Source organism: Neodiprion fabricii, chromosome 2, assembly GCF_021155785.1.
Source record: "Neodiprion fabricii isolate iyNeoFabr1 chromosome 2, iyNeoFabr1.1, whole genome shotgun sequence".
Classification (NCBI taxonomy): Eukaryota; Metazoa; Arthropoda; class Insecta; order Hymenoptera; family Diprionidae; genus Neodiprion; species Neodiprion fabricii.
In genome coordinates this window covers 41,449,158-41,476,776 of record NC_060240.1, presented here as the reverse complement: position 1 = coordinate 41,476,776, position 27,619 = coordinate 41,449,158, and the positions used below count along the sequence as shown (strand labels likewise).

General features: G+C 37.3%; 2 protein-coding genes across 4 annotated transcripts in view; one reads left to right on the top strand and one right to left on the bottom strand.

The window, feature by feature from the left end:
• The window catches only part of LOC124176980 (ecdysone-induced protein 78C), a 53,732-nt gene extending 45,255 nt beyond the window's left edge, over positions 1 to 8,477 (top strand). For both annotated transcript variants that reach the window (XM_046558942.1, XM_046558941.1), the window contains 3 exons: positions 128 to 417; positions 510 to 809; positions 942 to 8,477. In XM_046558942.1, coding sequence (XP_046414898.1) covers positions 128 to 417; positions 510 to 809; positions 942 to 1,313 — 962 coding nt within the window. In that variant the 3' untranslated portion in view covers positions 1,314 to 8,477. The remainder of the gene's footprint in view (positions 1 to 127; positions 418 to 509; positions 810 to 941) is intronic.
• Positions 8,478 to 8,899: 422 nt separating this feature from the next.
• On the bottom strand, positions 8,900 to 25,334 carry LOC124176979 (centrosome-associated protein 350-like). Of its 2 annotated transcripts, none has more exons than XM_046558939.1 (14): positions 25,115 to 25,334; positions 24,450 to 24,659; positions 22,449 to 24,281; positions 22,114 to 22,330; positions 21,694 to 21,953; positions 21,348 to 21,614; positions 20,691 to 20,914; positions 20,277 to 20,598; positions 18,983 to 20,193; positions 17,727 to 17,890; positions 17,406 to 17,572; positions 13,104 to 17,196; positions 11,313 to 11,395; positions 8,900 to 11,230 (listed from the first exon to the last, which is right to left on the bottom strand). In XM_046558939.1, the coding sequence occupies exons 2-14, from the start codon at positions 24,549 to 24,551 to the stop codon at positions 10,508 to 10,510; spliced, it is 9,666 nt and encodes a 3,221-aa protein (XP_046414895.1). In that variant the 5' UTR covers positions 24,552 to 24,659; positions 25,115 to 25,334; the 3' UTR covers positions 8,900 to 10,507. The 2 variants fall into 2 exon arrangements, with proteins under 2 accessions (XP_046414895.1, XP_046414896.1); XM_046558940.1 differs by having other exon boundaries at positions 22,114 to 22,189.
• Positions 25,335 to 27,619: the final 2,285 nt, after the last annotated feature.

Below are 27,619 nucleotides of genomic sequence, written 5' to 3'. Positions count from 1 at the left end.
TTCGGGAGTTGGAATGATAACTCCGTACAACACGATCGTCATTGAGAATTACTCGTAACGAGGTCCGCCCACATTTTTCAAACCTATCAACAATAACGACCATTAACATTCAACCATGTTCCGACAGCGGTGAGATACGGACGCGTGCCGAAACGTTCGCGCGACAGAGGCCAGGACGACGCTGTCCTGACTACGACGGGGGTCCAGCCGATAACGGGTACCGGAAATTCGCAGCCACCGCCGTCGACGACCGACAGGGTGCCGCCGGCCGCCGTGGAACCGGATCAGTCCGACGCCGATACGAAACAGCTGGCAGTTTACGACGTGATCCTGACAGTTTCTCAGGCCCATCACGCCCATTGCGGGTTCACGGAGGAACTGACCAGAGGACTCGTTCGGAAGCCGATGGTCATGCCGGTAACGAAATCCTCCCCTTCCATCAATCAGGCTCTTCCTCCCCATGCAGAGAGCAGCGTTGCTTAACGTCGTCCTTTCCGCCCGTATTTCAGCCGGCGAGTCCGGAAGATCCGGAGGCAGCTTCGTCGACAGCGGAAACGGTCGAGTCGCAGAGAATTTGGCTGTGGCAACAGTTCGCTGCCCGAGTAACGCCGTCAGTTCAGAGGGTCGTGGAGTTCGCCAAGAGGGTACCCGGCTTCTGCGATCTCACCCAGGACGACCAGCTGATATTGATCAAGGTCGGGTTCTTCGAAATCTGGCTCACCCACGTCGCTAAAATGGTATCCGACACGACGATGACCTTCGACGACGGCACCTACATCACGAGACACCAAATGGAACTCATGTACGAGGTAAGAGATTACACGTGCGACGCGCCCTTACAGACGGAACCGCAGGAAGATGGATTAGGCGATCGCTGCATATAGTTATTCAGTCTTACATGATACCTGCTTTCGTTCAACCACCGACGTTATTTTCGACAGCCGGATTTCGTCTCGGCGGTTCTGCAGTTCGCCGCCGCCCTAAACGCGCATCAATTAACCGACACGGAGCTGGGCCTGTTTTCGGGTGCTGTCCTCCTTGGGGAGAGGCCCGGGCTTAACGACGTTAAGGCCGTGCAGAGACTGCAGGACAAACTCCTCGAGGCCCTCCGCGTCCAGGCCGCGAGAAGTCACGCCACCAGCGAGGCTAGCGTAGCCACTAGCGTTGCCCAACGTTTGCCCGAGCTAAGAACCCTGGGGAGCCGCCACGCCAACCTGTTGGACTGGTTCCGAAGGAACTGGCCGAAGCTGAGGCTACCGCCGCTCTTTGCCGAAATATTCGACATTCCGAAATGCGAGGAAGACCTCCAGTGAATTTTTCATCGTTTCATCCGTTTGCTCTGCGGCTGTGCGGAAAGTATCGTCTACGTATCTCTTTATCTTTCTCTTACTACGGGGGTGGTTAATCAATCCTCCGATCGCAAAGCCGGTCTTGTGACACAACTGCCCGGAAGGAGAACTTTCGGCGCCACGCCTTTTCCGGGGTATTTCGATAATTCCGATAACTCATGCTCGGATATCTTGCTTCTCTGTGTCACAACGACTGGTCGTAGAAATGTCGGTGAGAAGCGTTCTAGCTCGGACAGCATAAATAAGGCAGAGAAACGGTTACGTGAGATGAAGCAATAGGTATAGGTGCCCCGTTGCTAAACGTTGCCGGGGCGTGGTCCTCTTGTTCTTTTTCTTCCACGTTATTCTTTTCCTCAATTATTTCTCCAAAATATTGATATACCGCTACACGTTTTGACGTTACTTTGAACTGAGATTAACTTTCTTTCGAGGAGAAAAGTTTTTTTTTTTTTTCTCAACGCCTTTTTGCTCAATAGATGTTCCGGTACGAGCTGATACCGGGGTCTGCCGTCTATAGCGCATTGTATAGTATAATTTCAAACTTCGTCTATGGAATTACCCTTTCATTTTCGGTATCGTCCGATCAAATTGTGCTAATATTATGTATACCATGCAGAGGGTCGGTGACTCGTGTGACGTCCTCATTCTATTTGATTTTATAATGAAGAAGAACGACGCGTCAATAGTCTCTTTCTCGTTCTTTCTTCAACTAAACATGTTACATGATAAATCACAAGGAATTCGTAATTTAGTTTCCTCTGAGATAAACTGACGATGATGAGGTGATCGAAAAACAAATATACCTAATATGTTTTTGCTGTCAGAGCGATAAAATTACAAATCTGAAAGAACAAGCCAGAATTTTAAAGTGAAATTTATCACAATTCATCTCGTACTTAAACATCAATTCAAATACTCAATGCGGCAGTTATAATTAGACGATTTGTTAGCGGGTCAACAGAGTCGAATATACCTTATGCGGTGTATAGTTTTCATCGGTATAGCAAAAATAAGTGGACAAAGCTCAATTTCAGTGTAACTACTTGTTAAACGATGAATATACATATATCATTATTATACAACACTTAGGATATATTATTATTGAAACATGCAATTAAAATGCACTGATTGTTGAATATTGTATATTCTTGTATTATATCTTTGTTCCGACACATGCCACATACTGTGCGTATGGTTCATCAATCGAGACAAATGTTATCATATCACGCGTTATATTATCAAGTCGACAGATCGTATACCCTCATACAAACGTACACAGGTAATATTGATTCGTACGAATTCGTTGAAGATTCATTCGCAGCCCAGTAATTAATTGAGTAACGTATGTGAAACGTCTGCGAGCTTTATCCGACCCATCGACCCGATTGCTAGCCGCTTTATTTTCATCGCGAAAAAATACCAACCGCCTTTCCCTGCGAATATTACATTGATCAATCATACAGGCTTGACAACAAATAAGTACAGTTATACATCTGTACCTTTTAGTACGTACGTATACAATATATACATACACACAGAGGCAGGCAGACACACGCGCGCGCACACACACACACACACACGTTACGATTATGCTACAAATTAATACTCATCCGTCACAAAGTTTCGTTGTTCCCATCTTGGGCTGCATTTAAGCGTATGATCGGGCTCCGACAGACAGAAATGCAATTTGATGAAAATTGCCGACCGATTGGAGATTCGGTTGACAAATTGGAAGGCGGGGTTGGCGTCGGAAGCTCACTCGACACATCAACCTGAACTTTATTATAAACTCTACAGTCCAACTGTCCTACTCAAAGTTCTAATAATACATATAATATAAGCTTAAGGAGATATTATAGGTTGGAAAGAGAAATTAATCCATCAATTAACTATTTAAATATATCACGTAACATGAACTATATAATATAGTGAAATATATAAATATCGGAAATTAAAGTACTAGGAAATCCCCGAAGACTTAAGGAATTCCTCTAGGGCGTATGAATACATACGTACATACGAGTACATACATACATATATATATCTATTAGGCGCATGCGCTACGAATCTTGATCTATGCAATCTATTTTTATTACTCGATGTAGAATAGAAAATTACACTTTAGGATATACCTACTGCGCTCTGTACTGAAACAGAAATGCAATCGAGCTGAGCCAGCATTGATCTAGTTGTAATGTGCTAATTGATAATTAATGAAGTTTCGCGATATAAATATTAAAATGAAAATTACTAGTTTAAATACTTGCAAACCTTGTTGGCGAACTTGCAACGAAATTTGAATTTGGTGTGTGGAGAATTCGGGCCTTGGTTAATTCGATTGGATTTATGTTTCGGCTCAAACGGCGGTCTCTCTTTCATGCTCTGAACACTAATAACTCTCTGACAATGACTAGAATAACGCATAATAATAATATTACGTACTATGGAATTATTGTTGTTATTATTATTATTATCATCATTATTATTATTATTAGTTATATTATTACTTTTTTAAAAAAATAATAATATCATTGCTGTTCTTGATAGAGAAATTAACGTTACATAGAGATTGTACTTAATCAACAATTATATATTATATATATATATATATATATATATATATACACACACACACACACATACATTATATATATATAAATATATATCATTATTATCTTCACGATATAAAATCTCAATTTTAAGCGCTCACATCAAGTTGTGAATAAACATATCATACCTATCTAATATATTATGAAAGGATATTACAGTTTAATATAATATATTTGTTATTAATAAGTGTAGATTTAATGCAACACGTTCTCAGTGCCGTGGCTAAAGAAATTCCTGTTCATTGAGTCTCTTCGCATTCGCCTGTTTTTCCAAATTGTTCGTCTTGTTTTTCAACGTATCTTTCCTCCGTCTTGATCTTCTACTTTACGACCGTAAATTATCCTTAAAAAAAAAAAGTCAACGAATCACTTAAACTTTTCGTGGAATTAAAATACCCTCGGCTGCAGGCACTGCGTGGTGCGGTAAATCTACACGATAAGGTATATTTGAAAATTCTTCATTAGAATATTATGTTGTTTCAGAATATATAGAAAGTAATTGTATATGCGATAAGTGTAAATTCTTTCAAAATTTCTAGTCCTGATTTTTGTTGTGCTATCGGGAGTTCTGGAATTGGTAATATATTACGTTATTGTCAAATTGAAACGGCCAAATATATCATTAGCATAATGTCTAGCTTTAGTAGGTACGCCTAAAGTAAGTTAATTTTTTCCGAATATATATTCGTGAACGTTTCTTGACTCCAATCATTTCGGCTGATTTCACACGTTTGATACGTTTCGTTGATTATTATTATTGTTTGAATTCGGTGCTATACTTACTCGTATATCTAATATTATGACGAATACGCTGAGAATTGTATTCAATACCTAAACTTTAAGATCGTGTGTCAAGTTAAATCTGAATTCGGCAAAAGTTCGTATTTTTTGCATTCCGAAATATCGTTTTATTTTCTACAATAATTTGACGCAACCAGGGCGTAATATACCTTTCGACGATCTGTCGAAATTCTGTTGCGAACGTTCTTTTTAATTTGACACACGCACAGGATACAGAGTGATAACCGGTAAAGGGAGGGAAATTCGCGCAAGGAATTGCTTGTTTTTTTTTTCTTTTGTCTATTGAATAAATATTCATATATATTATATTACAAACGACTGCTCTATACTGCTAAAGTACAAATGTTTCATTTAATTATTTTATAAATCGTTAGCTTGGTAGAAGTTAGTTATAAATCTTACGCTATCCCATGGATAATATTTATTTAGTGCGTCGAAAAGTAAAAAAAAGTTCACATTAAATAATACTATACGTACGCGTGCGCACTCATTTACTACAATATGATTTATGATTTTTATATTATTCTCCTATAGTTCAGTAAGAAACCGAATACATACTTGTAAAAACACCCGGCGTATGATTCTCTCTTACACACACTTGCAAGGCTTATCCGTTATTCATATGCCGAAATTATGCTTCGTGGCATATGTTTTGTTACTCGTACAGAAATCGGTAATTTATATTTACTCGGGTTTTTCATGGCTACGCGTTTCGCAAATACGGTATAGGTTTGCTTAAAAAGCTCTTGGCAAAGCGGTGGAAATTTTAACCGATCGCCAAATAGTAGATATATCACACCACGCCTTGGTATTTCCAATTAGACACGATCAATTACACATCTTTCTTGTGGATAAGTACCGTTTTATTCACACTCGGCGCTCAACTGTAGATGTGATAGAAGCACGTCATCTGTACCGTGTATACCACATTCTTCATCTGCAATAATGCGGGAAATTTGTTTTAACCACATTTATCCATTGATCGTTTCACCATTGCCGCATATTCCACGTCTACATACATACATACATACATACATACATGTATACGTGCATGCGTACATAATCCCATGCATACGTATACCGATTCTCTATTCTGTGATCTAACTATGCTGTACCACTGTTGAAATTACTCTACTAGACATACATTTCATCTGACAATGAGTTTATCATCGTTATCGTTATGGTGATAATATTAATATGTACATAAATCAATAGAACCTCTATTAGACTGATCAAATCGGTAATAACGTCGTATCCAACACTAATAATCATACATACCAATCGTTATACAATATACGAATAGGTATGCTGTCAAGTAGCGAAGAAGTTATCAATGGGCAAAAATCATACGTGTATCGCACCCGTGTATAGTTATACGCACGTTAACAATATATGAACACATTTTCAGTGCCTCGGTTTGCGGACAATTCCGACGGCATGGGAAGTTTGCACGTTTCAACAACTTTCAGTATTTACCCAAGGTGCATAGTTTTACTTTCTTTGCACGGCAATACTATATCGATTGAAGGGGAAAAACGTACTATTTGACTGATTTTGTTATCTCTTTTTTAAACAACGTATATGTAATGTATAAGGTGATTAAAAATGTTCACCTTTCAATTTAGCGGTTCAAACTCCAAGTACGAATTTTGCTTAAATCATTCTGCAATCTGAATTATATACGTGTCGTAATATACAGCATATGTATATGGGCCGGTTACTTTTTCCCCCATCATACGGGACGTTCTGTTTCATAATAACCGTTTACTTCCCTAACAGCACGAACGATACGGCGAAATTTCAGGAATTTACCTAAAATCTTATAGCGCTCTATCCACGTTACCGAAAAGTTTCTACAAGTTCGTGCGCTGTTAGAGAATTGTTCCCACATCTATACCTAAATAATACATATAATACACAACGACAAACGGACTTGAGATTTAGAATCTGATTGAAAGTAGATTGTTGTATGATTTCGGAACTGATCAGTGTGTTAATAATGCACACTATATGATCCAGCACAATGCCGAAGCATTTTTAAAGATAAAAGTATATTATCAGATATGGTACGGATGTACTTTTCCGTTCCATTCTTACAATTAGTCAGATTCCTCGCGTTTGTACCTTGTACCCTTATTTTGTCAGAAAATTTTGAAAATTGCAAAAAGACTATCCATTATGCTTCGTTTATTATCAGATTATTATGTACGAAAACTACGCAACCTTTTTTTTCAATAAATATATATATGTATACATGTATACACAGATACAAATACATATTACACGTAATCGGCAAATTCAATGAACTTTTGCTGCGTCTTATAAATATTAGAAAAAAATGGAATACCACTATTTATGTTTGAGTTTGTTTCAGAACGTACAGTGGCAGTTTAGAAAAAATTATACAATGAAACTAGAAAAATACATTACGATATACATATATCTATATACATGCTATAAATTCACAAAGTACTTGGTGCCAATTATAAAACTAATCCTTAAAAGAAACCTAAAGTTTAAACGAATACACTTAATTGTAATTAAATAAAATTAAGCAAATCGATCTAATGCGTGATCTAAAAATTAAATGACAAATAAGAAGTGTTGCCTCTGAGAGGATTGTGTAGCATGGCAATAATAAAATCAATTTCAAAATATACATTTGTATGTTTTCTATTTTGCACGTTGCACTGAATAAGATGGAAAAATCTCATGCGGATTAGTGCGAAATATAACTACTTTGGAATAGTAATTAAAAGAAAAATTCTAAAAGCAATGCAATGGCCAACCTGATATTGTATAAAAATTTTTATAACATTTACTGAATAATTGGCAATTTCTCACCTTTATCTTTTCAAACTGCCCTCAAAGTAGGCATTTTATCGTAAATTGATGTTGATTATCTTGTTGCTGAGGATGCAGATAATTGGTTATAGTATAGCAGCTGATCTACTTCGCTAAGATGGTTGAAAAGAAATATAAGTAGCGCCCAGTCATGTCTCAGCTTTGAAATGTTTGAAATCAGAACCTGAACGCAGTATCTTCTCTAATCCCGTTCACTAATATTGTATAACATATACTTACGGACCCCAATCGTCGGGGTATACGTTATTTACTTGTAGCGGTTGGAGATGAATTAAAACACCATTAAAAGTACCTATACCTCCACGGTAGCAATAATTTTTACCCTACGTCTTTGAGAATCAATTGATTTCGCAATACGACAAATGGATTTGGCTATGAGTTCATTTAACTGGTTTCAACGTAGAGCTGAAGTAGCGATATGTAGTTGATTATAGATAAAAGAAAATTATAAGTACGGTTGAGCATTATCAATCGCATTTGCATGTTTCTACATACATATATATATTATACATATTATATAATAGGAAATCCGAAATACATGATAATTTAAAATTCATATAAAATAATATATACACTTTTTTATTCATCGTTAATTATTGTATTTTATTGTTTGTGAGTTCGTTTTTTTATTTTTTTTTATTTTTTTTTTTCTATTTTACTAAGGTTCGATCATATTACCATTAATATTTCTACCTTTAAGTTTATTATATTTAAGTGATTATTATATACTTTCTGCGGTCTGTTTGCACTGCCCCGTAATAATGTATTGTTCCTCTCGAGAAATGGTGTTGTACTTTTTCATCTAAAAGGCATTGCCGAAATAAACATGGGGTATGGAAGGATTATATTCAAACTATGCGTGTTACTTTCCTCTGCTGGTTGAATGGCCTCGTGTGCGAAGTCGCAAAAAGCGTGGAAATATAGGTAGAGGGTAATAATTACCGGATCGTTGTAACTGTACAAAAATCAAAAGATGGTTCAGTGAGACTCCTGCAAAACGGGTATATTATCCGGGGACATCTACGTGTTATTCGGTTGTGTCGAAGATCCGATTGAAACGATCGGGTATCCGCGGGCCACATTTACTACACTGGAATCCCGATTTTGTCAACATTGCGAGAGGTAAGGTCACGGTTGTTTCAGTTCAATCGTGAGTGCTCAACTGATCGGATCTACCGCATCGTCTGACAGGAGAGACTAAATTTCACGGTGCTGTGTAAAGTGAATAATAACAAAAGTTGAAAGGAAATGCGAAGGGTGAATTTTTACGATTATTTTTCATCAAAGTTTATTATAAAATATATCAGAACTTAATTAAGTACATATTCAACTACGTACGTGGACATCCTATCGATAACTGAGTAGCGTATAAATACTGTTTCATACACTAGCGCTAACATGCTCGGTATAAATAAAAGTATCGACACGAAACATCATTGTTTATGGTATTATAAAAATAAAATCCAGTCGGTACACTTGAGCTTGCTTATGTGCGCGACGGACTTGAGGAAAGTCGGTAAAAAAAAATTGAAGCAACATCGTGATTATCGTATTTCTCGCTTTAGGAAGAGAACGTTAAGAAACAAACCTGTGACGGTAAGTGCACCCGTAAGAATATTAAGTTCGGTAGAAAGATATGATTATGATTGCCACGTAATATTTCCTTAGCTGATAAAGAGTCCTGCAGAATGGATAGTTTAGTTTAAGCCCTATGGGCATCGTGAATACGTTGAATATTGTACTATTTACATCACAACCATGAACACATATGTAAGAAAAATTAACGATGCAAGTATCCCCGCGACGTAGCTGTCACTATAATTAAATTTCAAATTCCTCCACGTACTTGAATGATAAATTCCTTGTGGATATTCCGATTAAGGTGTACCACTCATATAATTTTAATTTAATACTAATAAATTCGAAAACTTGGTAGTAATTTTGATTAAAATGGCTCCAGTCTTTCAGTCTTCTAGGGAAATTTTGTCAAGTTCATATTAAAACAGTTGAGCCCGGCGCGCTGAGCCGTAATTAGTATCCATTGTTCTATTAGTCACCTAGCCAATCATAGTTATAACAGAATAAATAACTAAATTATCAACAGAGAAAAAAAACAATATAAAAGAAGGTTTTTGCGTTGCATTTAGGTACAAGATTTGTAAACGAACATTTTACGATTTTTATAACAAAATCGCATGCTTGCCATACGCCCACAGATTATAATATTTGTACGTTGACAGTAGTCAGTTCGATACTGAGTTTTGAGGCAGTGAAATTACCTCATCTCTCGACAGCAGCTGCACCAATAAACTAATCGTAGCCCACTGCAGAGATATGTAACCGATGCCGCAATATTGGAAACGTAGAGATACGTCATGTCACCTTGAATTTAGGGATAACAATTACCCAAAATCTTAAGCTTACGAGTATAAGGTAAATAATATAGGATCCAGCCTACACATTGCGAGTAATACGAAAATTAAAGAAGAATTGTACGGCTGTAAGATGACATATATAAGTTGTACAAACAGCTGTCGAAATTTGTATATGGAACGATATCACTATATACAAATTCAAGCGTGAATGTCACATTTTTCATTTACCCAGGAATATTTGAGGTAAGAGGCCACTCATGCTCAGGGGGGGGCGACAACCTGCAGCGATGGCTTAGGACACAGTCACTTCGACAGACATTAGTGCCCACTTTCACCAAACACCCGGTTTACAGTTTGATGATAAGTGTTTGTCACAGTTGGAACAGTTCTTCAATTTAGTACACCTTTGTTTCGGGAAATCGCGTTAAATTTTCATCAATCATTAACTTGAAGCATGATTGATTGTGAGTGAATCTGTGGGTTCCCACAAAATTATGCACGATATTTTTCAACTCGTAACTTGTCGCTTCTTAATGTAAGCCATTTTAACGACGTTAGCAGCATCGAGTATAAGCGAGTCCAATATCGCGGTTGTTAGTTCATTTTTCACCGCCAATTCATCGTGATGAAACTTGGTCCATTCATCTTCCTCGGCTTGGGCCTCTCTAGCCAATAACTCGTCCACCCTGTCGCGTCGTTTCCTACTCCAACGCATAACCAGGTTCTCTCTTTGCAATTTCGTCTTGAAGCCAAATAACGTCGCAACTTCTTTGCTCACGTAGTCATTCAGACCTTCAACCGTTGTCGGAATCTTCATTGCCGGCTTTGTTTTAGCATTTGGCTTCAGCCAACTCGGTCCAGGCTTTTCGCATTCAGATTGATAAACTTCTGATATAGTTTCCTTGCAGAGGTCAAATAAAAATGTGTTGTATATTTTTCTGTCTCTTCTTGCCGTTTCGTTATTGTCTTTACTCAGCTCGCAGATTTCGGTTGGGAGCTGAAGGCTGATTATATCGTCTCCGGACTTTTTGGCTTGATAAATTAAATGCGTTGCTCTTTCGGTAAAGGATGTTAAGTCCTCCACGTTAGTTGGGACCACAGCAGGTGCCGTTGATGGCGATGTCTGCGATATGGACAATCGCCCTCCACTTGGAGGCGTGTAGGGCGGTGGTGGTTTATTTGGGATTTCTCTCACGTAGTAGGAGACCTCTTCAGCCTCTAGTTTCTTGATCTGTAAGAGTTTGATTCATTATTTCGGTATTAGGACAATGTCAAATTCTTTGCTCAAGATAATAAACTGCCTCAACTGTTACCTCTAATTCAATTTGGAGTTCTTGAATCCGGAGTAGCTTCGCCTCTAGCTCAGCGACTTCCAAACCCGGCTGTTCCAGTGACACTATAATTTTTTACAGTACAAAATATTAGTTGGTACAAGCTGCGCATAGTTGTATGATTCATTCTTAAGATTTTATTCTTTACACAATGTCATCCATGAAATAGGACAGGTCTAGCATTACTTGTTCCAGTGCTATAGGTACACGCCTAGTATCTCAAATTATTCATAGTCATAATATGTTATCAAGTTAAAATGAACTTCATAAGCATTCCGTAACAATCATCACTGAATATCAATATGTAGAATTGAAAATTGAATGTTCGTTTAGCGTTCTTGAGGGCTAATTCTTTAAATTATCATCAAAGGTCAAATCAAATTGCTATCCGAAGATGAATATCAATTGTTCTAAAGTGACAAGTGGTTTCTAACGTTTTACGATTTTTTAGTAGATACCAAGCAATTATTATATTGGTAGCTGTCGAGTAGTTTCAATAATGCGAGCATCGTCTATAATAAACCGTTATATGTCCAGGTTTATCACTAAACTTCGATTGCAATTTGATTGGTCTAAGAATTTTGTAGGAATGACTAATCATTTATCAAATTGAACAATAATTGTCCGTCAAGTATATCAGTGAATCGATAAAATTGTGCACAAACCTGTGAACCATCATCACATTATCAATTGTATGGACAGTTTGTTATTACTTCAAAAACAATCTGTGGAGACGTTTGTAGGAAATCATGCTTCGACAATTGTAAAATATATATAGCTAGAGTGATTATTTTGTATACACAAAGGTATCAAGATCAAGCATTCATGCGACATTTAATTGGAAAAAGGAGGGCAAATCAATGTTTATTACATTCCTAGTTTTGTAGTAAATTACCTTCGAGGTAAAAATTGTCTTGATATTGTTATTCTGAAAATAAACAACATATGGCTGTACCACAGATGCTTCACACATTAGCCAAAAATAAGTATTGCAAAAATTAGGATTTGATTTATCGATAAATATAAAATAGCACACAGAAATAATTCAATACAGCGAAGCACGTCACAGCAAATACTTGTAGCCCAGGCTAATAATTCTAATAATCGTACAGAAAATTTAGCTATCAAGGTACCAGCGTTGAGTATCAAAGTGTGTATCATAATTTTTCATGGCGGGTGCATCATAACAAAAGGGAAGAACATTTTTATAGCTGCAATTTTTTGTCGATAATATGATGAAAATTCTAAATATTGACTTATAACTTTGGAATCTCTACATAATTCCTTAATTCTGTGCACCACAGCAAGGAGAGAGAGAACGAAGAAATGAGGAGCTGCTGATTGAAAATTTGCCCATGATTCGTCGGCACAGAGTCCTAAACTACAGTCCAATTAAAATTACAAGAACTTTCAAATATATTTGTGTTTGTGTGAAACGTAAAAAATGCACTTTCGATGTAGGAAAATTTTATGGTACACGTGGCTAGTAAATTAATGACAGTATGCATATGCAGTGCTTCACGATTACCAATTGTTCAATAGTATAAACGAATATCTAGATAAACAACAATAACATATTTTCGAAAATTCGACCCCAGAATATGAATAATACAGTATACAATAGAATAGAACTGTATAAGTAATATATCTCGGCGAATGTTGATCTCGTGTTTGCAAAATTAGATTCTATGCTGATAGTGAATTATAGAAAATATTCAATACTTGTGAATGTTATTGTGAGACATTTGGTATAATTCATTGAATGAAAATTACCTTTTAACTTGTCGATCATAGCTTCAATGTCTTTTTCGGATGTGGCGATGACTGGTGTTGCATTGAATTCATTCTTCAGTTTAATGTTTTTCGTCTCGGAATTATTTTCATTTGCTAGCAGATCATCATCTAAGGCTTCGATGTCCAGCCTAGAATCGTTGGGATCTCTAGGTGAATCTATTTCTATTTCTGACACGCTTCTCGGTGTTTCAGCCTCCTCGCTAGATTCAGATGGCAGTTCGACTTCATACTTTTGTAAATTATCTTCAGATTTACCCGATACCTGAGACTCGTCAGATTTTTGTGAAGCACAATCCGATTTATCGGCTATATCGCTTTTGTGCAATATATCTCTAGATTTTTCAGAATGAATAAGTTCCGGTAATAAATCTGCAGAGTTTTGAGATTCCTCACTGTTTTCAAATCCAGCATGTAATCCATGTATGGGTTCGTTGATAGCTTGAAGTTGCAAGTTGGATTCTCGTGTCTCATCCAACTTTTCAAAACTTTCTTGCAGAATTTCATCACACTGATTTTCCAAGTTTGCACGTGCTTCAACAGTAATTTGAGGTTCCTGTTCATCGGAGTGTTTTAATTTCAACGTGTCCACCTTGTTCTCAACATTTTCTAAAGAACTTTTCCCAAACAATGGTATCAGACTGCTCTCCTCAATAGTGTGTACATGTACATTGATGTTACCCAAATGTTTAACTTTTTTCAGCTCCTCATAAGACTTCCCCTTATCGTCATTATCATCACCAAGTCCGGTATCCTCACTTAATTTGGTTATAATTAAGTTTTGCTTTAATTGTTCATTAGCAGAACCCAGATTTGATTGATGCGATACAATATCATATTCAGAAGACTCTGAGAGTATTCTGGTTTCGCCTATTAGTGAAATCTGCTCAGGAATTTCTACGCTCTTGATAGATTTATCAGACAAGTTATCGAACTTTTGTGATGCTGTATCCACAGATTCTTCTTGAATTTGTTGAGTTGATTCTTCCTTAGTAGAATAACCTTGAGCTTTATAACTTTTCACGTCAGCATCAGGTAAACCAATATCTGCTGATATTTTGGTATCAAATATTTGCGATTCATCGTGTTGACAGGGTATTTTCAACCTTTCGATAGGGTTATACGTATCTACTAGATTCCCTATAAACATCCTTGTTTCTACGACCGATTCCTTATCGTTCTGATGCTGAATATCAGTTTGATGCATAGAAATATCCAATTTTGTTGATTCTCTGGTGAATTTTGTTTGGCATGTACCGAATTTGTCTGGATCTTCTTTATTCCTTATTTGACCCGTTTCCAGCTCATCCAGGGACTTAGTAGAATGACTTTCAACAGCAACACTACTTGACGTCTCTGGCTTATCACTGGGAATAGATGAAATTTCTGTCTCAATATCATGTGAAATATATTCAGTCTTCTGTTCGTGAGCTGTTTGGTTTGTCTTTTCGGGTATATTAATTTGTTGAGGAAAACCAGATTCATTTAGAATTTGTTCAGGCTGTTCAGAAGTCACTTTCGTTTGAAGAATAAATCTTTTATTAGGGATATGTGATTCAGTAATTGGTAATTCAAACTCAGCATCAGATCGACGGGGTATCGATGTCAAGGCTTGAAAATTTTTACATAATTGTTCAGACTTCTGGAGCAGTTCACCTATTTTTTTCCCATTATTTTCAGGTGTGATTAAAAACTGTTGAGATTTTTGCGACGCTTGATTTGTTTTCTGAGTGATTTCATCTAAAATTCTCAATACATCTTCAGATTTTTGTGTCATTTGATATTTCTCTGGCAATCTACTGGACTTCTGATATAATTCCCGTTCGGATCTTTGCCGTTCAGATTTATCCATAATTTCTGAAATCTCTAAGCTTTCTTCTGATATATCTTCGTACTCCGGATCTTTGATCGTTTCAAATGTGGATTTCTGATCTGAATGTTCAAAATTCGTCTCTAGTAGTTCAGTAGGAGGCGTTTCAGTTATGTTTTTACTGCTCACAATCTCTATATTATCATTCAAACTATGAACGGGTCGGTTTGTTTCATTGGATGTTTGAAACGAATCTTCTTTCAAGTTACACTCGTCAGGCATTTTCGAAGCAGGTTTTTCAAGGCTTTCCTTTTCAACAAATTGTTCTAACACTACAGGTTCTTCAAATGCATGCGGGTGTGAGTTTGAACATGCCTCAATGGCATCAGCATCCTCTAATAGATTATCACATTCTAAACTTCCGCTTAATGTGAAATCTTTTTTAGCTTCAGATGAATTTGAAATGATTTCCGCAATGGACATGATATCGTTTTTCAAAGAATTCAAGTGGTTGATTGCTTCCGCATCTTTATTCTCTTCAAAGGATGCATTTATTTCGATACTTTTTGTATTGATGTCGACTCTGTCAGGAGATTTGACATGGTCAGATATAATTGATTTCTCAATTTCGTTCAAGATTTCTCTACTTCTTGCTTTGAAATCAATTTCCTGTTCAGAGTATGTTCGTAGTGCCGTATCTTCAGGCACTATTTTCTGCATTATTTCAGACACCTGTGCATTCAAGTCTTTCTCATTAAAGTCAACGTTTTCGCGCTCTTCATCTACAATATATGTGGCATTCTTATTCGAATTAAACATAAGTTCTTGGTCACTGAAATTATTTGGATGGTCTAAATCAGTGATATCTGTGGAAGTTCCCTTGTCTGAGTCATTCACAAGAACACCAACTACCTTTTCTTCCTTGTCAGACTTTGATTTGTTGTCTGATGATTTACTAAACTGCGACATCATTTCGGAAAGAGCTTTGAGGTCATTTTCAAGTGTACTTATATCATCGTTCAAATTTTTATTGCCCAGCTCCAGAAAGCTTAGTTTGTTGGAAATTGATTCAGATTCCTGAACAGATTCCTCAAGCACGTCTTCATCAATGTCAGAGCGTCCTTTTGTAGTAAGTGCTTCATCCAGGATAATTTGTGGGGCATTCTGTCCAGAAGTCGATCTCGAAGTGACACTGATCAATCCATCGGTTACATTGTCAATACTAGAATTTTTAATCAGATGTACTTCCGAGGGACTCGTATCTGATTGTACCTCGGAATCTGTAATTTTAGTTAAAATACGTTTTGATGAAATCAATTGTTGACTTTCCGATATGGAAACGTTCTTATCATCTCTCTGGGAAATTTCCTCAAGCATGTAATCACTGATAGTTTCACCATCTGAAGTCGCATGTGGTGATGAGTTGCACTCCACAATACTTCTGTGATTGCGTTTTTCCAAGTCCGATAAAATTTCGGTAGGAATATCTTTTGAAATTGACGGTTGAATGGAAATGCTGTAACATCTTGAATATTCAACATCAGTAACTGTTTCCATGGGCTTGGACTGTACTTCTTGGAGGGAAGTGGTAGTTTCAATGCTCTCCGGAATTGAGTCTGGTTCACGATTTGAAGAAGCTCTTGATGGGCCTGACGTGATACCCTCATTACGGATTTCTTTATGTTGTGACAATTGTAACTCTTTGCGACTTGAATCGGATTTACACTGTGAACTCACTATGGAAATTTCATCTATTGATCTTTCTGACGACGATCTTAAATTCGATGCACGATTACTTTCTTCAATTTGCTCAGATATCGACTGATTTCCTATATAGTCGGAAGTAATGTCTGGTTCTTTCGAGGCAGTGCTTTTAACGTGTTCAAAGATTGATTTTGTACTTTCGGTTTCAGCTTTTCTCTTAGCACTTATCATTTCGGATCGATCGGTGACATCACTGGTGGCAGACCTTGGCGATTTTTTGTAACTTGAAATACGTTTTGAATTTTCACTTCCGTACATTTCCAAATCTTTATGCTGATTATCGTCAGACATCAAACCTCTGATTTCAGATTCCGAACGGGACTTCAGTAAATCGCTATTTTTATATATTTCTTTGATTCTTTTAATGGGAATCTCTGGTATCTTGAAATCAGTTAGTGATTTTGATTCAATAGCAAGTTTATCCGATAAGCCATCATTCGCTACTGCGCCTCGTTTGTTCTCCAACTTCTTACGCATTTCGTGGATCGTTGTATCGTATTTCTGTTATCAACAAATCCATGTAACGACGAATTAGGTTTAATTATTTTAAAATCCATTTGCATTCTATTGATTATCAGTAAATGTATATACATATAACAGAGTAGATATAATAGAGTAGAGCATATTGTAAATTTCATTGTCAATTTAATGGGCATCCAAAGTTAGAGCACACAATGGACTCTTAGACATGTCTCTACCTAATAACGTACCTTGATTTGGTTGAGAAGATTCGTTTCCAATGCTTTCAGCCGCTGTTTAGCTTGCCGTTTAGCCTCTCGTTTTAATCTAGTCATTTCAGTTCGTCGCTCTGCAAGCTTCTCAGCTAACATTTCAATTCTGCTTTCCACGTCGCTTGTATCTGATGATATGGTTGTATCTAATAATGAAAATTCATATCAATTGAGTTAGTTACGAACATAAAAAATCTTTCAAATACTTGTAGTGAATCAATAAATCTGTCGCTGTCTTGTACTGTAAATAATTAGGTGAATAATTTGCAAGAATAAGAGTTGAGAGTCGGGATTCTTTACCATGATACGATACAGCATTATGAGTACCACTGACGAGTTTGATCATTGCTTCCTCCATGCGAGTAACACGGTTTTCCTCGGCACGGAGTCGTGAGTGCCATGCAATCCACTTCTCTACACAGCTTCTGCGTGAAGCGAGAGCTGCCTCCCTAGCACTTAATATTCTAGAAAAATAAACAAATCGATTATTTAATGTCAGGAAAAAAATATCTCGGACACTCCGGATAACAATGCCAGACCCGTTAGAGTAATAGGTAAAGTTGCTTCTATCTACTCTACTTATACTTTTTGGGAAACAAGGGATAGTTGAACTGTGTTATATGCAAAATTAAAGGTTGTCACGAATTTTCATTTGCGAAACTTCCCAACTTCTTCAGATTATCCAAATGGTAAATTCACTTGTTAGATACAACTTTAAGATTCTTTGTACAAACTATGGGGCAAGACATGGCATCGAAAGTAAAGCCCATTAATAATCCTACTATCATGTTCGAAATTCTGCGATAAGCATCATAGCGAATCGTGATAAGAGTGCAAATTATGATCTTAGTTAAATTTTGCACAAGGTGATACTTGGAAAACAAGTTTTTGCCATAGATAAGTGAACTATGACTAATCGAAACATTAGTACCACGCTTGTAAGCTCAAGATTTAAGATGAACTTCACATACTTCTTCTAACTTTTCCAGTTCTCCAAGTTTGTAACGACTTTGCTGGAGGAAATGTCTTCATTCTAGTACTTATTTTTGATCAAATCATAAAACTCAGGCAGTCCCAAGCATTCATCGATGATTTTAACTAATTAAAATAGGTTCAAATGGTTCATATACTACGAGCAAAAATGTGAAGAATATCACACATAAACGAGGATTTTCTTTGGAGAGGGAGACGCTTGGAAATCAGATCTTTTCAACAGGGCAAAATTGCGAGGACTGAAGTATCTTCGGTACAAGTTAGGGACACGTAGCAGAAAATCTATTTTTAACAGTACACGGCAAGCAAATACGCATTTTCAAGTTATTATTAGACCTGTGCCCGAGTGCAATATCTAGACACTGTGTTCCTTAAATAATTTGCATTGTGTTGGGGTCAAAATAAAATACCTGCAAATTTCGAACAAATATCAACTTCGATTTGTGCTATAATTTGAGCTGCATATGAAAAAAAATAAGTTTTGCACTAACATAGAAGATCGTCGATTGTTTCTATGATTGAAGAAATTACCAGAATAAAAGAAAAAGCAAGTATATACGTACTGATCGAGTTTTTTGCTTGTTCTGAAGTGATGATCTTGTGCTCGTATTACAACAGATCGAGAATAACTTTTTTCACTTTCTCCTGAACTATGATGTGAAATGGTAAGCGTGCTGACTTGCGACCTCGTAGACATATTTCCCACATTTTGGAAATTTCCATCTTGTCTTCCAGAAATACTCCGCATATTTTCGGAATCTTTCGAAGGAACATTCTCTTTGGCCTCGTGTTCGTTTGCTATATTTTTAAGAATTTGATAATTCTTTTCTTTGACGGCTTTTGAGTGTTTAACTAGTGCATGCAGGGAGCTCTGACTTTCATTAGCTTCAAGATCTGTCAACAAATTTTCAAAATCCTCTTCAGACTGGGCTTCATCTTTCTCCATTTTAGATCGTTTGCTATGGTACTTCATAATTTCTTCTGGAATTTGTGAACTCGATTTTGATCGCATAATATTTTCGGACAGAATGTCAGACGATGATTTGGATTTTAAACTCCTTGACCCCTTGCGTTTTGAATTCGACTTGATCTTAGAACTGTTTTGCGATTTCTTGGAACTCTCTTTGCTGATCATTGACGTATTTTGTGTCTTCTTTGAACTCTTAGAAGTCATCTCTGAAATATCTTCAACAATATGTGATGATTTCGATTGCCTTGAACCTAATTCTTCCGCAATATCGTCAGATTCTGTGTTTAAATTCTCCGAAACAAATGGATTCTTTTGATATAACAATTCTTTTTCACGTTTCAGTTTCAAGTTTTCAAAATTAATTTCAGTTGCTTGTGAAGACTTTGACTTTTTTGAAACCTCATCCACCAGAGTATCGGATTCAGATTTAACATTATCGCAAATTGATTTGTCCAACTCATTCAACGCAGACTTTGGCTGGAGCTCTTTCACCTTTGGTTTTTCCAACCCAGTGAGAATGTCCTGTTTACTTAATTTTTTAGAACTAATGTTGGATTCAATATCAGTTCCATGCAATTTATGGTGTAAAATATCTAGTTTGGGCATCACTTCTTTGTATTTACATGGTTTTGTCTCATACTTTAGCTTCGCATCGAAATTTTGGGCTGCACTGTGAATTTTTTGTTCTTTTGCAAGAAATTTTTGTGAGTCTGGAGATAAGATATTACAGTCAATAAAAGAAGTATCAGATGGTTCTGTCATATTATCAAATTGATTAGCTTTAATCAATCTTGTATCCTGTCCCTGAAAAATAATATCCAAAATTAGAAAGGTCTCCATACTTGCACAAGACCGAATGTTTTTAGTGGTATGATGAAAAATCTCACCTCTTGGCTGGAAGCAATGTCAGACCTCGGCATCTTCCCTTCATATTTGTGTAACTTTCCTTCGGCTCCATGAGATTTCATTTCCATATGAGAACGGTCAAGTTGTGACTTATCTGAATCTAGAAGTGAGCTCATGGAACTCGGACTCCTAATGTCATACCCTTTCATAGGGCCGGATAACCGTCGCGGGGATTGATTGTCCGCGCTTCTCTTTAATTTTGTTAGAATATTTTTCGTAGACATTTGAGGATTCAACATGTTTCTTTGTTTTTGAAGCATAAGTTTACGCTCCTGACTAGCCTTTTTGTGTAGTTCCTTCAACCTAGCGAATTACAGTTATCAAAGGGTGATGATAAAAAAACCAAAAAAAAATTTAAAAAAATAAAAAAAATATGCAGAATCGACTGCGTTTACCTGTTCATTTCGTCTTTCTCTTGTTGCAATTTTAAAAGCAAGGCTCTTTGCTTTTTCTTTACTGAACTGATTCGGCTATCTTGACCCATATCTCGTAAGGCACGTTTTTGTTCTTCCAATTTAACCAGCTTTTTTGTGCGATCATTCAAAGTCTTTTCCCGAGACTTAAAAAGCATTTCAATTTCATCAAATCTTTGTTTTTCGTCTTTAATCAATTGAGCCAACTGAAATAGATTGCGTTTCATAATATTAATCACCTGTTTAGAAGCGAATTTCCCTACTATAAGTGAAACAAAACAGTTTTAAAATAATATATTTTGAAACGATTACAATGTACCTTTGGACCAGTTACTCTTTAGCGCCCAAAGGAAACACATAAGCAAAACTGAAAACAATTAATTGTACCTAAAGTTCATACAAGCAGAACTGTCTAGCACTTGGATTACATAGGGAGTAAAATGCTGGCTATGCGTAGTCTCAGAGACTATGTAGTTTTCAGGTAAAATAAAGTACGGTCACCCACACTCAAAGCAATATGAGCAATAAGGAGTAAATGATCTATCAAATGCAGGCTGTGGACATTATTGCGCACCAGCTATATCTAACTCAGTGATGGAAGAGTATTTTTCAATTTCGTACAAAAAATAGCAGGTGTACCTCTGAATCAAGATATTTGTTAAAAGAGCAGGTAACGTCTCTTGTTGAAATACTAATTTCAGTCCCAGTTTCAGTTTTGATTGAAGACGTTGTTTCATGCAAACTGATTTCTGACATCGTGTGCATTCTGCTCGGCAACGAAACATTTTCGATTTGGTCAAAATCTTCAAATTGATTGAGCGATTCGAACGAAAGCTGAGGAATTTCTTCTTTATCTGACGTTTCTCTTTCATATGTTATACCAGGAATTTGTCTGGCTGGAGAAATCTGTACATAAAAAATTGTTTGCATAAAAAAATCAAGTACAACTTCATACAATCACACTGTCGTCAGAAATTACACATACATATCTACGCCTAACCCTGTGTGTGTCTGTTTGTGTTGCAATATCATTTGCAGTCTGAGTTTGAACCTCCGTTACTCTGACAGATGTACGATCGTTCTTTTTCAAGAAATTATCAGAGTCTGCCAGGGTCTTATCCTGGGAGTGTTTAACACGTGCAGGCGTTCTAACGGATTTGATATTAGGATTTTCATTGCTCGTATTCATCACTTCAACATTAGGATCATTTGTTTCATTGATGTGGTGTGGTGGTAAATCTCCAGCTTGAAAAAGACAAGAGAATTTATTTGAAATTATACATTGTACCTGAATGTGACTGTGGTGGAAAAACACCAGCTTGTAAAAGACAGAGAATTTATTTGGATTATACATTGTAGGTGATTTCGATTGTTTCCAGATTAATACGAATGTTTGTCTACTCACTTTTTTCGATTGTTTCCTGATCCGCTTTGCTCTGGTTTTCCTGATGTCTTTCTGCATCGATGGTATCTCTGCCCGCCTGCAAAAGCATCAAATTCTTTCGTCTCATTTCGTTTTCTTTTTGCTTTTCAACATTCATCACCTGCCACAGTGATTCATTGAATGAATCTAGCAGGCGTAATTCGGCTTGAAATTGCATGTGCAATGCTGTTGGGTGTAACTGCAAATTTACACACACAATAAAAATGCACTGAATTGAATATTTTGAAACATGTACGGACTGTTGTATGTTTGATATAGAAAAATATTCAAGTGATTCATGTTTTGTGTAATCTTACCAGTTGAATACCATTGTCCTCCGCTTGAACGTTATTAGCTGGTTTGTGTTTTGGACTGCGTAGATCATTCTCACTATCTGATTTGTGCGAAAAATTTTTCCTTCGTTTTGACCGAAGTAGTAAATTAATATCCGGTGTTACTAGGTCACAGAATTCATTTTGCTCTCCGTAACTTTCATCCCTGAATGAAATTCTTGCTGGGTCTAAAATGATTTCTGAGAATGATTTGGATTGCGGATTGATGTATTCAGAGTTTAACTTGCTTTGGGATGAAGTTGTACTACTGTCAACTTGATTTATCGGATTATCAGTTAATTTTGAGTCCACATTTAAGCTTTGGCTCGAAAACTTGTCAGTGCTGCTCGCATTTCCCGAATTTTCATGATGCTTTTCCATTTGAGTTGATATTTGACTACTATGATCCGATTGCTCTGCTTCGCGAGATGTTTCACTACTTTTTGATTGTTGTAACGATGTTTCATTTCTCATTATATCATCAGTCTTACTACTTGAATCTTTTCTACACTGTTTCTCGGTCTCTTTGGAGCTTGAAGCACAAGCAGATTTAATCTCTTCTGAAACATCCAAGATAATCATGTCTTTAAATTCCATTTCTGTGGTGGATGGTTTCTGTTTTTCATACGATTGTCTAATTTGTGACTTGGGGTGGTTTTCAAATTGTTTTGGTTGTCCTTGAGAGGGCAATTTCGTAGCGTGCTTTTGCTGTTTGCAATTCAATAATTCTGGATTTTTGTACTTAACATCGTTTAAGTTTTCAGTAGATTTTCCTTTAAAATTATCCCTAAGCGTAATTCTTTCGTGTATTTTCATATTATTTTCTGAACTTGAATCATTTTCAGAATTTTTAGTTTTCGTTTCTGATGATCGTTCTCGGCTTGATCTTAAGGCCTGCATGCTAACTGATCTGGGTTTCTTATCATCGCTTTTTTTTACTGTAGAAGTTATAAAATTTTTACTCTTAGGCTTTTTTAAAGCAAAGTCACTCTCTCTTGGTAAGCTGCTCAAAAAGTTTTCTGACCTCAGCATCTCCAATACCGAATCAGCAGATTCCTCCGCATCTTTCCTAGAAACATGCTTTGACAATTTGGACCTTCTAGGTGTCTCTTTGAGTGAGTCGTCTTGCCTCGCAAGCGCTAAATCATCTTTTTTGATTCTTTTTGACCTATTCTCTTTTTCCCTTGAGCTATCTCTAATGTGTTCTTTTTTCTTAGTCGAACTAGAACCGATAGACAAATCCGGGATTTTTAGTGGCTCTATATTCTCACAATTTTTACTCTGGGACCCCTCGAGTACACTAAAATCTAGCTTTCGATGAACCTTCTCGGCACTTTTCGGCAATTTGTTACAAGCCGGGGAAACTTGCTCGTCCAGCCTGTGTATATCAAATTTTTTATTACCAAAGCCCCCTGCTGTTTGAAATGAATAATCCAAAGTCTTTGGGGAGATTTTCAGATCAGGAACTTTCAGCGGCTTTATAAAATCCATTTTTTGTACAACTTGATTGATACTGCGTTTGAAATCAGTGTTCGTGTTATTAGCACCTCTATCAGTTTGAGGCTTGTCAAGATTCTCAGGTTCATAAGCTCGTTTACATGCCTCGGCATGCATATTAAGTGCAAGCTTACGCTTAACTGCTGTTATGAAGGTGAAGGGATAAGGTTGTACGGGATGATAGGTGAGAAGGGTTTCCAACCCCTTGATATCCGATTTTGTCTGCAGATTGGAAAATCCTTCTGCTTCGCTCTGATTTACATTTGGATTGCTTTGCCGCAACTGTTCATTGATTTTGAAGCTCTGTAGAGCCTGCGATGCCTGCAACGTTAATAAAGGGACGCAGTTGAACTATTTAATTTTTTATTCATTTTTTTTCGAGTAGCATACTCAATTAAATTATTCTGTTGATTCTCACGGATACAAGTACCAAATTAATGAGCCTTGTTATTCAATAATATAGTAGAATAGAATCAAAATATATCTTACAGCTGCTGAAGACTCGGCACGTCTGACGATAACATCAGGATCGGTAAAGAACACATATTTCTTTTTCGTATCTGTCTCTTCTTTGTTAATGTTGCTCTTCATATTCTCATTGCTCGTTTAAAAATTCAGCATATTGGAATATATATATATATATATATATATATATGTATATATGTATATATATATATATTTCATCAAACAACGACACTCCTGGAACAATGATACACTATAACAAATTTTCTTGCTAAAGGCAGGGTGAGTAATAATTTTTCGTAAAAACTGTCTAATACGTTGTTCTATGCTACGTGCCCAAGTGATTTAGTAATAATTGTTAGGCATAACAACATCAGACTAAGAACGGGATGGAAAATCAATTATTTGTTATGCTTGCACAATAGTGTCAATTTTCAATGAAACAAACAACACATAACGATTGAGAAACTTGTGAAAATTGTAAGATTCTCATGGAATCGACGCGATTGATTCGGTTAGGTTAGGCTAGCATTGAATCGCTACGAATAATTGGGATAACAGGTACGTTATTTTTCAAATCAAACGTACGAAACGGGTATTGTGCATACATGCATACGTATAGAAAATGAATACGTTGTGAGATCCATAACCTAGAGGGCGACGCTGAATTGAACAAAAATTTTAATACGCACCTTCTCACCTTATATAAAATATGCATACATCTGAACTAGGTTGCACGACAGACTTATTTATTCGTAATACATTTTTCTGATTGATCGTACCAGGCGTCAAATCTATGTTAAAGTATTCCAGGTACAGATGTATGCACGTAAATTTCACGATTCATCAAAGTCCGCGCTGCTTTTCCCGACATTCTAGAGATGGCACGACTGTGAAACCGTCAAACGCGCGCAGAACGCAGGCCATTACGATGACAGCGATCACGTGGTACGTTTCAAACAAGTATGCCTGCGCCTTCGAACGGCGCGCGCCGGTGTTTAATAAAACCGTTACGCCCGCGCCGCTGACACTTGACGCCGATATTTGTCCGCGGAAACGGGATCGATAAATAAACCGATCTGCACCTCATCTTGGCTACTCCGATTTGCAAGAGGAAGATAAAGAAAAAAAAAGTCTACCGATATTCATCGAACCGATGTTTAGTAACGCGAGGCTTCAAGATTAACAGCGATGCTGCGATTCTGAGCGAGAACGTAAGTTGAATCTACAGGGATTCGATCGGTCGAATTACGAGATAAAAACCGAGAATTTATTTACCTAAACTACCGAAGTACCGTAAGCCGAACTACAGCGTAGCAGCTGTAATAAGCGATCTGAAGTATTGTTGCGAGATAATATTGCCGAATACGAAATAAAGAATTATACTTTTTTCCTACCATAACTGCGGTGACTTCGTTAATACTGTTCCGCAGGAATATCTCATTACTCTGGTCACCCTGTAACAGTTCTTCTATGGTTACTTTCGGAATCGCGTTTTTTGCCCGATCACCTTGTGTCATTTAAATTATTTATTATAACGTGTATCGATACAACATGCATATACAGGATGATATGTATACAACACTCATTCGACGCGATGAAAATAAATGCAAAAACTGCGGTGTCGCCTTCCATGTACAAGTGCCTATCCGGAACCAGAAAGAAAACAATACCAAAATAAAAGTTTGAGAGAGGAACAACATAAAATGGAAGATGTTTCTCTCGTGGAGGGAGGCTTACGAATAATTGCGTCGAGGAATTGAGTTTTCTATCAGTTTTACGCAACGGCCAGAGTTATAATTTTGTATTAGGTACGGGCACACATGCATATACGAGTCAATACCGATACGAATGAATGGCCGTTCAAGACTCTGATTTAATAATCCGCAGGCAGTTTACGTTGTTCAGCGGTCGACATAAACCTCGTTTCACACCTCAGCTCTAGTATGAGTTATGTGCATGCATGCCTAGAACTTTGGGCAGCCACACACTGATGTTGCGCAAGCTGCAGAAAGGTGAGTGGAAAAGAGTCCAGCTTGCTCCAACGACTGCCGAGCAGTGTACCAATGTGTCAATAATGTATGTAACCCAGGTAGCACGCATGGCAAAGATGCCGACTATCGAAATAATGTCGGCAAAATGCTGACTACTAGCCTGATACTTGGCTGATGACGGTCAACAAGCCTGAAGCTGAAGGTGGTCTCGAGCATATGTTTCACCCGAATAGGTATGCGGTGGTGTATTTAAGGTCCAGAAATATATGTCCTCGCGGAAACGTCGAAATCGAGACCGAGTTGGAGCAAGAATGAATGTAATCGTACAGTACATTGCCATAGGGCATGTTAATATAGGATCGACGAAATCTTGTAGATATTAAAATTTCAAGGTTTCATTGCAGTCCATTTTTGTGTTAGCAAGTCGATTTACAGCCAACTTTCATGCCGGTATAAAAGATTTCATCGACGATCTGGAGGACATTCGTGAACTCTTGGCTTTTTTCGTCATTCGTTTCAAATAAATTGAATGATTATTACCTCTTGCCAGTCATAGTCAGACATGAGTCGATATTGTGTGCCGCTCGTGAACGTTGCGAATGCACAGGGTAGCTGCAATTTACCACCGTATTATCGACGTTGGCTGCGCTTAGAATACAGACCCACTCTGCAGTACAGGATGTCAGAGAGATCCGCACTCGCGGTGCGTGCATGGTCACGAACCGTTAAAATTGACACAATTTCAATGACTCCTCCTACGTGCCAGGTTCGATATACCGCTAATAACAGCTATCTAGTCGAGATTTTCGCGGTGCGCAACTCTTTCCCCCTCGAAGTATATTAGATGGAAATACAGGCGTGTGTAGTTTCACTTGCGATATTCGTTGGGTCAGTTGGGTACCGATATAAGGTACGTCATTTTTCGTTATGCACGGAGAAAATCGACGACCCAAGCCGGCATAAATTGTCCGCAGACTAGATGGCGTACGTATAGATCGTTAGACTCTGTAGGCAACGGGAATTATATTTTCCTACGACGAAATATTGTATCGCATCGTTCTTCACTTACTGCACCTGATCATCCTTGCAACCGCGGTTCTCCATGCTACGTATACCGTATGTAACTACGGCTCTCCACCCACCCGTGACTTGTGGTGCATGACCGTTCGCATGAAGTTGGGAAAAAAACCACATTCTAGTTCA

What these genes read in the sequence shown, in the direction of transcription:
- LOC124176979 (XM_046558939.1), bottom strand. Translation starts at nt 24,551, where the DNA reads ATGAAGAGCAACATTAACAAAGAAGAGACAGATACGAAAAAGAAATAT. An exon ending in TCAGGAAACAATCGAAAAAA is followed by an intron (nt 21,954 to 22,113) that starts GTGAGTAGACAA and finishes GTCTTTTTCAAG; the next exon opens with CTGGAGATTTACCACCACAC. An exon ending in ACAGGGTTAGGCGTAGATAT is followed by an intron (nt 21,615 to 21,693) that starts GTATGTGTAATT and finishes TTTTATGTACAG; the next exon opens with ATTTCTCCAGCCAGACAAAT.